Source organism: Grammomys surdaster, unplaced genomic scaffold (genome assembly GCF_004785775.1).
Source record: "Grammomys surdaster isolate TR1022 unplaced genomic scaffold, NIH_TR_1.0 60, whole genome shotgun sequence".
In the NCBI taxonomy this organism is placed as follows: domain Eukaryota; kingdom Metazoa; phylum Chordata; class Mammalia; order Rodentia; family Muridae; genus Grammomys; species Grammomys surdaster.
The window spans coordinates 9543642-9557800 of record NW_021604562.1 but is presented as its reverse complement, the minus strand read 5'-3'; the positions used below and the strand labels follow the sequence as shown (position 1 = coordinate 9557800).

Below are 14159 nucleotides of genomic sequence, written 5' to 3'. Positions count from 1 at the left end.
ATTTATTTATTTATTATATGAATACACTGTAGCTGTCTTCAGACACACCAGAAGAGGGCATCAGATCTCATTACAGATGGTTGTGAGCCACCATGTGGTTGCTGGGATTTGAACTCGGGACCTCTGGAAGTGCAGTCAGTGCTCTTAACCACTGAGCCATCTCTCCAGCCCCCCTTTTTTTTTTTTTTTTTAGAAGCCAATTCTCGCCGGGCAGTGGTGGAGCATGCCTTTAATCCCAGCACATGGGAGGTAGAGACAGGCAGATTTCTGAGTTCGAGGCCAGTCTGGTCTACAGAGTGAGTTCCAGGACAGCCAGGCTATACAGAGAAACCCTGTCTCGAAAAACAAAAACAAAAACAAAAACAAAACAAAAAGAAGCCAGTTCTCTTTGAGTCCAGGGAATTGAAGTCATGTCACAAGGCTTGGTGGCATGTCAAGAACCCTTAGCCAGTAAGCCATCTTGCTAGCCCACGATTATTAAATTTGTTTGAAAAAGGATTTCACTATGTAGTATAGGCTGAACTTTAACTTGAGATCTTCCTGCCTCAACCCTTCAGCTGTGATTATAGGTGCGGACTAAACCCTAATATAATGATTAATTTTAAAATCTGGAAGAATTATTTTTAAGAAAGTAAGTTAACTCTTAAGAACTGTCCCCATGCTAAAGGAAATCTCCTTTCTGCTAGAGACTGTCCAGGGTCAAGGAATCTAAAGGGAGGGGGAGGTACAACAACAGAATAGGTTGGAGGATGACAAAAATATCATACAGTTTTCTCTTATCTGGAATTTTGTGTATCATGAAAGCAGAGGGACTATTTGAGGGAAGAAGGAAAGAACAGGAGGCATAAGGAAGTATACTGGGAAGGTGAATATGAGCAAGGTACAATGATACATTCCAGTTATTTTAGACTCTTAACAAAAAATCCTTTTAAAAGTCCAGGCATTGTGGCTCCTGTCTATAATTTCAACACTTAGGAGTTTGGGGTAGGACAACTAATTCCCTTGAGTTTAATGTCATCTAAAGAAAGCCTGTGTTTAAAAATGAAACAAAAGTTTAAAAAAACAAAGAAACAAACAATGCTGGTGAGTAGATGGTTGAGCAGGTAAAGGTGTTTGCTGCTAAGCCTGAAGACCAGAGCATGATCCCAGGAACTCATATGATGGAAGGAGAGAACCGGCTCTTTCAAGTTTCCTCTGGGGGGGAAAAAAAAGCCGGGCAGTGGTAGAGCATGCCTTTAATCCCAGCACTTGGGAGGCAGAGGCAGGTGGATTTCTGAGTTTGAGGCCAGCCTGTTCTACAGAGTGAGTTCCAGAACAGCCAGGGCTACACACAGAAACCCTGTCTTGAAAAAACCAAAAAAAAAAAGTTTCCTCTGACCTCCACACATGTGCCATGGCAAGTACCTGTACATCAACTCACACAAAATAAATGTGATGAAAACAGTACAACTCCCCAAAGTGCCTGGAAAGATGGCTTCGAGTTTAAGAGCAGTACTGTTCTTTGAGAGAACTAGGCCCAGCACACACACTGGGTGGCTCACAACTGCCTGGAACTCCAGTTCCAAGGGACTAGGTATTCCTTTCTGGCCTCCCAAGGCACCTGCTCTCACTTGCACATAACCACTCATGCATGCATTGCATGCACTAAATTTTGCACCTAAAGAACACTTAACAGAGGAAGCAGAAATGAATGATAGCACATCACTAGACTCTGCTGTTTACAAATTTTCTAATGTAGGTATGTTCTGCTTTAAGAAAACCTGATAGGTTTATTTAAATAAACTCCAGAAAACTCTCTCATAAGCCAGATTTGATACATAGTAACATTTTTGTCAAATCAAAAAGAAAAAGCCAAGGAGTATAATTTCTTTTTTATTGTAGACATGTCTTCATTTTGAGGAGGATTCACCTCACATAAGGAAATGGCCTGGGGTTTGCTAAAGCTATGTTCCAGTGTCTTCTTAAGCAGAAAAATCAATACAAATTCAATTTTTAGAAGACATTTACATCTTAGCTGTGGCTGAATGAGGTGTCTCAATTACGAGGGCTTGTTTAAACTAGTGGATCTATTCTGTTAGTTATTAGCCATATGACTAACATAGCTATTCCCACTCATGACCAATTTGGATTGGACCTCCACTTTTCCTCACCTCACTCCCTAATCTCAGAGTATGCCCAGGGTTAGCTTCTAGCTACTAAATGTGTATTTTCCACATGTAGTCACCTGACATGTATAAAAAGTTTATCTGTATCTAAAACCACAGTATTACCATTTTTTATTAGTGACTTTTTAAAATCTACAAACCTGGATATACATAATTTTAAAAAGGCAACATACTACTGGAGATATTTTATAATCCAATACCATGTGTAAAAATTTAATTGAGCATGAATTTGATTTTAAATGCCCGTATTTACCTTGTCATCTACTGACTGACAAGTTTCCCAATATTTTTGCAACAAGGTTACTTTATGTACCCACCTGCCTGTCTGTCCCAGAACTCGCTACCTAGACAAGGCTGACCTTTTAACTCATAGTAATCCCCCTGCTTCTGCCTCCTGAATGCTAGGGCCTGGCAATTCCAGTATCTTGATAGGCTAATGTAATTAAAGTTGAAAAAATGTAAATACCCTGGTGCTGGCAAGGTGACACAACAAAAAAACAGAAATAAGTATGTTTTACATGTATGTGTGTTTCTATGTCACGAGTATGCAGGCGTCTGTGAAGGTCAGAAGGTATTGAATCCCTGAGTTAAAGGAAGATATCAGCTACCTAATATGGGTACTGGGAACTGAACTTGGGTTCTCTAGACCATGAGACATTTTTCTGGTCCCTAAAATAGAAAAATTAAAAAAAAAAAAGCCAGATGGCTTAGTAGGTAAAGGCACTTGTTGTGAAACTTGACAAGAGAAATTTGATCCCCAGGTTCCACATGGTGAAAAGAGAAAACTAACTCTCATGAGTTGCCCTCTGCCCTCTACATGTGCGCTGTGGCTTGCATAGCACCGCTCCCCTCAATAAAATAAATGCAATAAAAATAATTAAACATTAGTGTTAGGGATATTGAGTCATTTAGAGTTTTTTTAATCACTATACTCACACAGAATGACTTGATCTGTAGAAATTGTACCTGCAACCATATAATATGGTGCTTATTAAATAGGATTTATGATTCTTTGAAATTAATAATGCGCCAGGCGGTGGTGGCGCACGCCTTTAATCCCAGCACTTGGGAGGCAGAGGCAGGTGGATTTCTGGGTTCGAGGCCAGCCTGGTCTACAGAGTTCCAGGACAGCCAGGGCTGCACACAGAAACCCTGTCTCAAAAAAAAAACCAAAAAAAAAAAAGAAATTAATAATGCTTCAGCTTAAGTGAAAATTCCAAGGAAGAAGGTCAGAGAGTATTTAAAACAAAGGCTTGACATACTACCTTGAGGATCAATAATCTGAAACGCAATGCCTTCCTGAGGAGATGCATACAGCTTTTCGAAATCTGAAGGGCGATAGTAGAGTCACAAGGCCAAGTACAAGGAATACTATATTTAAAATAGTCTCATGTCCTAAAGGGGCTTATGGATCAAATTTATGAGCACATATAATAGGACAGGCCAGAACCAAGCATATTACACATTTAGGAGGGCAGGAATTGTATCTACAAGACAGGCATTTTAGGTAGTCACTTGAAATTAAGCAGATGATATGGTAATCCAACATGGATGGTGAGGTTAATGCCTATCCACCATAAACAGAAACAAAACCAAACCAGTTATGTGTGATACAATCATGATTCTGGAAAAAAACATCTCAGAACTTTCACAAGTAACCAAAACTACAACAACCTCCACATTTAGCTTAGGAAACTGAATCACCCAGATGAGCAAAACCAAGTTTTTCAAAGGTAATGTGCACAGAACATGAATACATTATATATGTAATCCAAGGTACAGCTCAGAGCTTAAGGGGGAAACCAGTTAAATGACATTTTTTTATAGCCACATTTCAAATGCAAGATCTGAATGCTGAAGTACAGAGTTAATGGAAACTGTAAATGCTAAGGAATGCTACTTAATTCCCTTTCAGGAATATTGCTTAACCTATGTAAATATATTGCACTTCCTCTCAAGGAAACAACTGAAGTCTTAACAGTGTTAATGAACACTTTCTTAATTGCTTGGTTATATATTTTGGGAGAGCAAATCCATTGGCACTGGTATGCCTAACAGAGTACAAATCTGCATCGGAAGTAAAAGAAACAATTGAGCACAGTGGTACATAGCATTAACACTAGTACTCAGGAGGCTAAGGAGAACTGCCAGTTCTAGACCAGCTTGAATTACACAGTGAGATCCTGCTCCTACCTTTCTCAAGCACCCAGGCTCCCACAGAAAAGTAAAGGAAACACAGAGCTACAAGTATTCTTTAATCACAAATTCCCTAGAGATCTCATTTGCATATATTAGAAAGCTAAAATGATACATGAGTTTAAAACCAATAAGCAAAGAAATACCACAGATTTTAATGTCTATTATTTAGCCTTAATCACATAAATATAATATTTATAAATATGTATTTGAAAAATTGCTATTCTTAAAACATTTATTTTTAATACATTTAAATTTCTCATGAATGATAAGGGAAAAACAGCATTCCATTTGACAATATACAAGTAGACTTCAATGTGTGATTATACCAGTGTAACCAGATAAGAAAAAGAAACATACTACTGTGTTAGATCTGTTATCAATTAAAAATGATACCATGTCTTAATGTAGTTACTAAACACATGCTCTTGCTTTCTGTCAGTCATTCTCAGAACCATTTGGAGGTAAGAAAACCAATGCATCATTGAAAACATGTCCAAATGCCCTAAGCCGATACACCCCATACATCATCACATGCATCTGATTAGGAGTCAGTCCATTGAAAGTAACAGCCATATCAGAGCAACATCCTTCTACTACCTGGTTTGGTTGGTTAGTCATTGCCTCTTTAATGAAAAGGCCAACAGATTTGGTATTAAACACATCTTTCCCATTGGCATCTTCTGCATTTTCTGCAAATACTCCAGCATATTTCAGGCAGACTGCTAGCTGTTTGTCTTCAGATATCTTCCAAATCATTCCTCCTTGTTCGGGACACTTTTCAGGAACACTGAGAAGGCTGTTGAGTCTTTTCATTGATTCTATGCTTAAGACAATTCCTCCATCCACACTCACATATTCAAGGTCTCCAGATTTTACAGTGTGTCCTAGATAGAAAGGTTGTGATGGGTCCTTTTTTAACAAAAAATATTTGAGGTTTTCAATAACAGCAAAAGTAGTGGGGCGTGCAAGGAAGAACCAGTTGTATTGGTCTCTGTATTTATCATAAGCATATTTGTAAGCTTTCCTCATCATCAACCACATGTCATTTGTGTCCATATTAATTGACTCAAACACTTTAACATTTTCAGAACTGAAGAATTCTACTTTGTCACAGTGTTTGGTCCAAGTCTCCTTCACTGCAGCCCAAAGACTCACATCTTTGGGTTTTACAAGAACTATACAGTATACCCGGAAACTCTTACTGAGCTCCATGCGTTCAGCCTCTGAAATTTTCAAGATATCGTCTTTGTTAGGGGCTTGCAGATGGTGATGCTCATGGTGGTGCATCCTGTTTCCAATCCTAATGTGGCCTAGCATAGTGATCAAGGCACAGAAGATGCTTCCAAGCATCACACCCTTCAAAAATGAACTGCTTTCTGAAAGCATTTTTCCTGCAAAGAAAAAGACTTTTCAAATACACAGTCTAATAATTTTACTTGGTTATTTCTTATATACTTACATTTGTTCTTAATGTTTAAAAACCAAATGTCCACTTGCTTGAAAACAGGTGAGAAGCATACTGTGACAAGGACTCTCAGTATCCTTCCACTGGCATTGGGTCACCATTAGGTAGAAACTGCAATATTATAGAAACTCATTCACAGAGTGGAATTTGTAGTGTGTGTGTGTGTGCGTGTGTTGAGGAGTAATTTTGTACATCACTTATTTAACCAAGTGGCAAGTCAAAGCATTAACTTAGACACTAATGTGATAAACATTGTTTTTCCATCATTCTCTAAAAATTTTGTATGACAAATTTGCAGTTAGTACATACTTCTGGCTATTACAAAAGAGCTTCTAGATCAAGACCTTTAAGTTGAACTCAATTTAAACTTAAATTTCTCTTTTCTTTCTTCATTTTCTTTCTTCCTTTCTTCCTTTCTTTTCTTTTTTTCTTTCTTTCTTTCTTTTTTTTTTTCGAGACAGGGTTTCTTTGTGTAGCCCTGGCTGTCCTGGAACTCACTCTGTAGACCAGGCTGTCCTTGAACTCAGAGATCCACTTGCCTCTGCCTCCTGAGTGCTGGGATTAAAGGTTTCCCACCGCCACACCTCAGCTACAGCCACCACAACTTCTGCCGCCGCTGCCACCACCACCGCTGCCACTGCCACTGCTGCTGCTGCCACCACCACCACCACCACCACCACCACCAGCAGCAGTCTCAAATTTCTCTTTCAACTTACTGCTTGATTTAACTGGTAGTTAATGCCCTTAGGTATTTTAAGCAATCTAGAACACATTTCTTGTGGCTAGTATCATATCTTAATATTAATACTAAGATATCAATTAATTAATATTAAGATAAGATATTAATTAATATTATGCCCCTAAGACTAAATGTCTTACTATATAGTATATCAACTATTGATGTAATAAAAGCCCACAATGGAAAGTCGTTTGGAGAAAGAAGTCAATATAGGCATATTTGGGGGAATATTTGTGACTATCTTTATCTCCTTGAAAGATAATCCTTGAGAAGGTTAAAAAAAAAAGGAGGAGGGGGAACCTCCTGTGTTTTAATTTCAATTAGAAATTAAAAGGAAAGCCAATGTCAATCAATTAGCGGGAAACTGTTATGGTTTACATTTTTGCTTGTCAAGACTGAATGTGCCCCAGTTTCCTCTGCAACTCTTCAAAGTTCTGTTGTGCTCCGACTTCCACTTTGTCTTTTATGCCTGAAAAGGACCTGAGAAGCTACCTGAGGTCATTTCTCTCATTTAAAGACTATGCCCAGTTATGTGCCAATTTAAAAAAGAAATGAGGCTGGAAAGATGATTCAGTGGATATGAGTGCTCGAAGACCCGAGTTCCAGACCCAGTGCCCAAATAAAAAGCTAGGCAAGGCAGGAAGCCATGTCTAAACGCAGCACTGTGGGGTTGGAGACAGGAGATTATTGGGGCCTGCTGGCCTCCAGCATATTTCCTGGTTCAGGAAGAATAAAGGGGAGAGTGACAGAGCCAACTACCTAAAGCCTGCCCTTATCCGACCCCTAATACTCAACTCTGTGATTCGCTCTAGTGCCACACACATATTTCTTTTAAATGGGGGAAATGGAGGCCCATAAAGGTTAAGTAACTGACCTAAAGTCACAAAGGCTATCAGTGGCAGAAGTGACCTAGAAATGAGACATGTGGATCTAGTAAACATAATTGATGCTTGCACCAAATTTTGCTATAATGCGACAAGGATACCACACTGACAATTCTCTCTTTCTCTCATTCTCTCTTTCTCTCCCTCCCTCCCTCCCGCCTCTCTCTCCTTTCCTGAGTGTTCCCTCCCTCCCTCCCCCCCCCTCTCCCTTTCTGAGATAGGGTCTCACTATGTAGTTCCAGCTGGTCTTGAGATAGGGTCTCACTATGTAGTTCCAGCTGGTCTTGAACTTGTGATCCTGTCATCTCATTTGCCCATGTGCTAGCATTACTTGTGTGTGGCACCACTTCTGGCTCCTTCTGTTTTCTTATAAAAGAAATGAACTTTGACTTCTACCACAAAGACAGCTGTCTGAAGGACAGGTGCAATTTCTAAAGAGTGTCTGGGGAAGTGGGTGGGGAAAGGCAAGATGGTAGTTTCCTATATAATCCAGAGAACTTGGTCAGTAAACATTTCCCATAGGAAACGAGAAACAACAGAAAAGCTATGCCTCAAAACAGTATTGTAAAGTTCACTTTATATTAGTTGTTGCAATTGCAGTTCTTATCACATGATTATTATTTCTGGCCAATACGCAACAATCAGACAAGTACCTTCATTTGATTTTGTATCAACATTTTCCTGAAATTTTCCTCCTAACGGCAAAAATACTATTAAAACTCAAAAACGTCTACAAATTCTACAGAAAATTATTTGTACAAACTATCCTAACAGTTTTTTTTCTCCCCTGAGGAATAAAAAAAAAGTAACACCAACAATCCGCATGATAAGATATTTTTGTACAGAGAAGGGAACTTAAACTGGACACACAAGAGAAAGCAGAAAGTATGTTTTTGAGACAAACTTTCTTTCTTTCTTTTTTTTAGAAAGAGAAAGTGGACAGAGAACAAAATGGAGACTGGGTACCAGGATGGATTTAAGTGTCCCACTGAAGGGCCAAGGGAGAATCTCTAGGAAGGCTGCTTTCCCCCACTCCCGCTGGGTCCTCCCGCCGCACCTGCCAAGGCATCCCTAGCGGAGCATGCTGGGAATGGGCTAGGGCCCAGGCTAAGGCCCAGGCTGGGGGCCAGGCTAGGGCCCAGGCCTTCCCAGGGGAGGGAGAGGAACAGTGGCTCTGGGTTGTTTGAAGTGGGGGCCGAAATTTTGGCACTCACCGCATCTAGAATGGCTCCAGGGCAGGAAAGCGCTGCCTTACGCGGCTTTCCTCTCACGTCCAAGACCCACTCAGTTACGCTCTTGACCAGGCTGCTCTAGACGAAGGCGGTATCCTCTCGTTGGTTTCATTAATGACGTAGTAACACAGGAAGCTGACGAGTGGGGGGCGGGGCGGGATGGGGCGGGGGCGGGGCAGGAGCGGTGAACGGGGTAAGGGACTGGCTCCGCCAGACGCGAAAAGGGCCCGCCCGGCGCCGCGCCGAATTCTGACCTGACGTAATCGGCACGCTCAGCTGTACCCAATGAGAGGCCCCGAGGGGCGTGCGTGTGTTAGGCCCGCCCACACGCTCTTCCTCGTTCTGCCTACTGGGCGTGGAAACAGCCTGAGTAGGAAAGAAAGCTGCTGCCTACCTGATGAAGATTTCTGGCTCATTTCTCTAACCTACTCCAATGTGTTGGTACCCTTGTGGTGACATGGGGGCGTTCCTCCCAGTATTTCTGGCCTGGAACCAAAATGCAAGTCATGGAAATTGTCATCGCTTTAGTGAGCAAGAATTGGCTGTGGTTACAAGGGCGGTAGGTTTTGAAGCCACATAGCCTAGTCTCCAATCTTTAGCCAAGTCCTTTGGTATCCCAGAGAAGTGACTTCATTTTCACGCTGCCTCTGTTCCTTTGTTGTGTTTGGAAAATATCACCTTAGTGCCCTTCTCACAGGTTATCAATTAGTGTACATAACTCCCCTAGCATTCAGTAAATGTTGGTTCTGTGTATTCCAACCTGTATTGCTAGCACATAGTCCCAGTATGCAATGGGCAAATATTTGTTGAGTTAGTGAATGTTAGCAATATAGATGGAGAACCAAGCCCAGTACAGGACAAGGTTTGCTTTCAAAGGGCTACCCAATAAATTAAATGCAGAGCTGAGTGTAGACTCTGGTCAAATTAGGACTACAGAATCCCCCAATAAATACCTAGTCTCCTGAAGTGCTCTTTTGTAGCTTGTGCTGCTGTTCGGTCACAATTGTAATGTCATCACCAGGGAGGCCAAGGTAGAGGGACTAAAAGTTAAAGTCCAGCCTTATAGCTATTCAAAATGTTCTAGATTTGGTTTGAGTGACACTGAGAAGTGACTTGGGTCTGAATTCCTGAAAACTCAAACATTTGAGTGGTGACTGGCAATGCCTTAAGTACAATGAAAAGTTCAAGAAGTCTTGTAATGACACGTAGATTACAAGACATTGTTATTTTAGCTGTAGTATCTTAATATGGGGGCCATATTCCTGACGAACCTTGCTTTTCTTTTTTCTTTTAGGGGGGCATGTTTGAGCTAAAGACAGTCCTGTTTACAAGGCAAAGACAAATGGAGTGGTTCTATCTGTGTCCTGAACTTATTCTACACGGGCCTGGTTTTTCTGCAGCAGGCCTTTGAAGAGTGCTTTGTCTTTTTGCTGTGCATTAAGCGCCTTTCCTATTCCTTTTTTTTTTTTTTTTGGACACTCTTACTCAAAGGACCAGCTGTTCTCCATCACAGTGAAAGTTTTCTAATTTGAATTAGGTACTGGGTGATTTTTGCCAAATATCTACTTACATTTGTGTTGAATGAAGCTGGGCCAGTAAATTCAATTTTCATCTATTCATTTCCAATGCTTTCTCATAGTTTTTACTAAACTGGACTCATTCCCAGAGATGGCTAGGAAAAGTTCCTCATCCTATAATATAACCTTCTTCTATGGCCAGCACTGTCCTCTCTCCTCTTTGCTGATAGCACACTATTTGACAGGGAACAATGATGATCAATTTCACTCTCCAACTGGACTGTATTCATTTCTGCAAAGGCTCTGAGTATTGGTTCTTATTTTTCTGTGTGTGAGATTATGTATAACTAAATGCTAATATTAGCAATGAAAATCAACTCAAGAGCAGTCTCATAAAGATCTAAGCAACTGAAGTTTCCTTTGTAGATTGAAACGAGTGGAGTTTCTACACCAGTGGGAAGTTGCAAACAGATTTAGGACACGTTGTCTACCATATAGGGGAGATGTCACCAGCGAGTGCGGAAAATTAACAAATACACAGGTTTACAACAACCAAGACTTTCAATCAGTATTGGAAGTTTCATCTGAAGAGGAAATCCTCATTTTATAATCTTTCAACACACTATGCTGGATAATTTCTTTGCCAGAAGAATTTTGTTTTTCTTTTTTGCTTTCCCCTTTCTTCCTTCCTTCCTTCCTTCCTCCCTTCCTTCCTCCCTTCCTTCCTTTTTCTTCTTTAAGGATTAGTTTTCAGCCTGGCAATAGTGGTACACACCTTTATTCCTAGCAGTCAGGAGGCAGAGGCAGGAGGATTTCAGTGAGTTCGAAGTCAACTTGGAAAAAGAGGATTAGTTTTCTCGAATTTTGATTTGTCAAACTCTTCCACTTTCTATTTTGTCTTCTTTTTTTGTCTTTTTTTTTTCAGAGCTGAGGACTGAACCCAGGGCCTTGTGCTTGCTAGGCAAGTGCTCTACCACTGAGCTAAATCCCCAACCCCTACTTTTCCACTTTCTGTAAGTCAGACTTATTCAACTAAAAGGACAAGGTCAGGGCCACCACCAGGCTGAGACCACTGTTCGCTCAGAACCAGATTTGGTTCTTATTTCTAAGGAACAAAATTGCTTGTTTCATATTGTGCTCTTGACAGCATCACTGGTTGCATGGTGCCAACAGTTCAGCATGCAGTACAGGTGGGATCGGGCCCAAGCCTTGTTTTCCTCATTTCCTTTGCATAAGATCCAGTGCACATGCATAGCTTTGCTTTAAAACTTTGAACTAAGTGTCTGTGATGATTAAACTTGATGGTACCGAGAAACCTCTAGGTGAGTAGTAAAGTGTGTGTGTGTGTGTGTGTGTGTGCGCGTGCTTGCACGCATGTGTGAGAAAGACAGAGAGACAGAGAAACAGAGAGAGACAGAGAGTGCTAGCATTTCCAGAGAAGATTAGGGGGCAAGGCATGCTGTGGGCCTGGGTAACTAATGTGTGCGAGGCCCTGGATTCACCCTAGTTCTGCCAAGAGAAATAGCAGTGATTAGATTGGCAGGATGTAATTACTGAAGATGTTTCATGGATACTTTGAACTTCATACTACTCTCTATGTATGGGAGGCAGAGACAGGGCATTTGAGTTCAGCCATGTCTACATAGTGAGACCCCATCTCAAAGGGGAAAAAAAAGTCATAATTAAACGTTTTCATCCATATAACAAGGAGGTCCCTCAAGAATTGGGTTGTTTGATTGTTATGCTGGAAAACATAGTTGAGAATATCTGAGCTCAAGGGGCTAATGGAGGAATTATGGTGAGCTTTATAATGCTCATGTAATTCATGGGATTTCTTCGAAGCATTCAGAACACAGTTAAAGCATTTGGTAGCTATAATTTAAAGTAACTTCAAAAAGCTTTTGACAAGATGTCATAACCACTTCTGGAATTCCTTTATAGCCCGGATTGTCTTGAATTTCCAGAGATACTATTTTTTGCCTTCCAAGCTCTGGGATTACAAGCAGGAGGCATGCCTGTCTGCGCACTGTTTTTTGTTTGTTTGTTTGTTTGTTTTTTGTTGCTGTTAGAGAGTTTTGTTCTTGCTCTCTCTCTGTTTCTCTCAGTCTTCCCTCCCCCCCCCACTGTGTGTGTCTATGTGTGTTTGTGTGTACAGAGAGATTTCTACATGCTTGTGGAGGCCTGGGGTCAACTTTGGGTGCCATTCTCAGGAATGCTATCCTCTCTCTTTTGAGCTGAGGTTTCTCATTTGTTTCGAAGTCACCAGTTAAATGAAACTAGCTGGCCAGGGAGCCCCTAGGATCCTTCTACCTTCACCTCTCTAGTACTGGGAATACAAGCACATGAAGCCATGCTGTTGTGTGACAGACTTTTACTGGAGAGATGCAACATACACACATGCACACGCACGCATGCATGCAACCAGGCAGCCACGAATGCGTTCAAGCACACACACACTCACAAGCCTGCACTTAGCGACTTAGCAACGGGGCACGCACACACGCACATACACATGCATAATGGAGGATTCTTTCTTCGCTGCATTTTAGTTGTTCAGAGTTTTCTCTCCCAGCTGTTGTTTACTGTTTTTTTTTGTTTGTTTGTTTTTGTTTTTTACCGCTGGGGCTGGTGGGAGATGGGAAGAAGCTTCCTAGTTTCTGTTCTCCCAGGCCTGCCCTTTTCTTTCCCTACGGAGTTTCCTGAGCCTCTCCCTCCCTCCTGGAGGGCATGTTTCACTTTGGAGGGAACTGCCATTCAGCACAGGCTTGACATTTTTACATGGAGTTCTGGGCATCACACTCAGATGCTTGTAAACCATACTCATCATGCTTGGAAGACAACAGAGCCACAAACCCCCATCATTCCTTTATCTTTGAGACCGAATTTGGATCACCACACATATTACTGGGTGCTGTTTTTAAGGAAATATATACATCTTAGAATTTTTGCTCCTTTTCCTCTCAGTAGATGATACCTTAAAAATGGGAAAGTCCAAATATCCCACACCAAATATTTAAAGAAAAAAAAAAGAAACAGAAGACAAAAGATAAAGGATGCTAAGAAAATTTTTTTTGACATTCTAAAATCATGATTTCTTAGGGACATGGTGAGGTGGAATATATTTTATAAATAATAAGTTCTCTTATTATCTTATAAGATCTAAAGGAAGGAATGCACAATGAAATCTCTAAATTGATGATGATATTAAACTGTGAATAATTCAAACTTGGTTGACGAGGGAAGGAAGCTTTAAGGACGTTTCACGGGTATGGGTTTAGCTATATTCACTGGTAGCTATAAATGTTGATTGTAGTTGTTGCTCTGAAACTACTGACAGGTATTATGAAGACCTTGGATGGCAAAGCTGTAGACATTAAGTACATTGCTAGATATGTAGATCACTTACATATGCAGATTTAATGGCATGTAAATGAAAAATGATAATGACTGCAGTTCACTGGAGTAGGAGCCTTGGGTAAAAGTATTATCTATCTCCAATGGAAAAACAATTGTAAAATATGAGCAAATTCCCTAGTGTCATCCACTGATTTCAGAACTCCCATCAGATCCAAATCTGAGGAGTCTTAAGTCATTTTTATAAAATGGTGTACTATTTGCATATAATTTGCTCATATGCTCTTGTGAACTTTAAATCATCGCTAGATTGACTATAATAAATAGTACATTGTAAATAGTTCTTGTACTGTTGAGAGACAAATGGCAAGAAAAATAGCCTGTATTATATGTTCAGTTCTAGCACTATTTTTTTTTTTGAGACAGAATCTCGGAACTCCCAAGGTAGACCAGGCTGGCCTCGAATCCACAGAGATCTACCTGCACTGTTTTCCAAATGCTAGTATTAAAAGTGTGCCCCACTACACCTGGTCCTCAGAGAACCTCTTTTTTCTTTCTTTCTTTTTTTTTTGTTTTTGTTTGTTTGTTTGTTTGTTTTGTTTTT

At 40.5% G+C, this 14159-nt stretch overlaps 1 protein-coding gene across 2 annotated transcripts; it reads right to left on the bottom strand.

The window, feature by feature from the left end:
* Nucleotides 1-3525: 3525 nt before the first annotated feature.
* On the bottom strand, nucleotides 3526-8827 carry C1galt1c1 (C1GALT1 specific chaperone 1). Of its 2 annotated transcripts, XM_028767833.1 has the most exons (3): nucleotides 8667-8781; nucleotides 5824-5940; nucleotides 3526-5755 (listed from the first exon to the last, which is right to left on the bottom strand). In XM_028767833.1, exon 3 carries the CDS (start codon nucleotides 5748-5750, stop codon nucleotides 4800-4802), a length of 951 nt encoding a protein of 316 aa, XP_028623666.1. In that variant the 5' UTR covers nucleotides 5751-5755; nucleotides 5824-5940; nucleotides 8667-8781; the 3' UTR covers nucleotides 3526-4799. The 2 variants fall into 2 exon arrangements, with proteins under 2 accessions (XP_028623666.1, XP_028623595.1); XM_028767762.1 differs by lacking the exon at nucleotides 5824-5940 and having other exon boundaries at nucleotides 8667-8827.
* Between the last annotated feature and the right edge of the window lie 5332 nt (nucleotides 8828-14159).

Coding starts and splice junctions, on each gene's coding strand:
- C1galt1c1 (XM_028767762.1), bottom strand. CDS start 5,750: ATGCTTTCAGAAAGCAGTTCATTTTTGAAGGGTGTGATGCTTGGAAGC.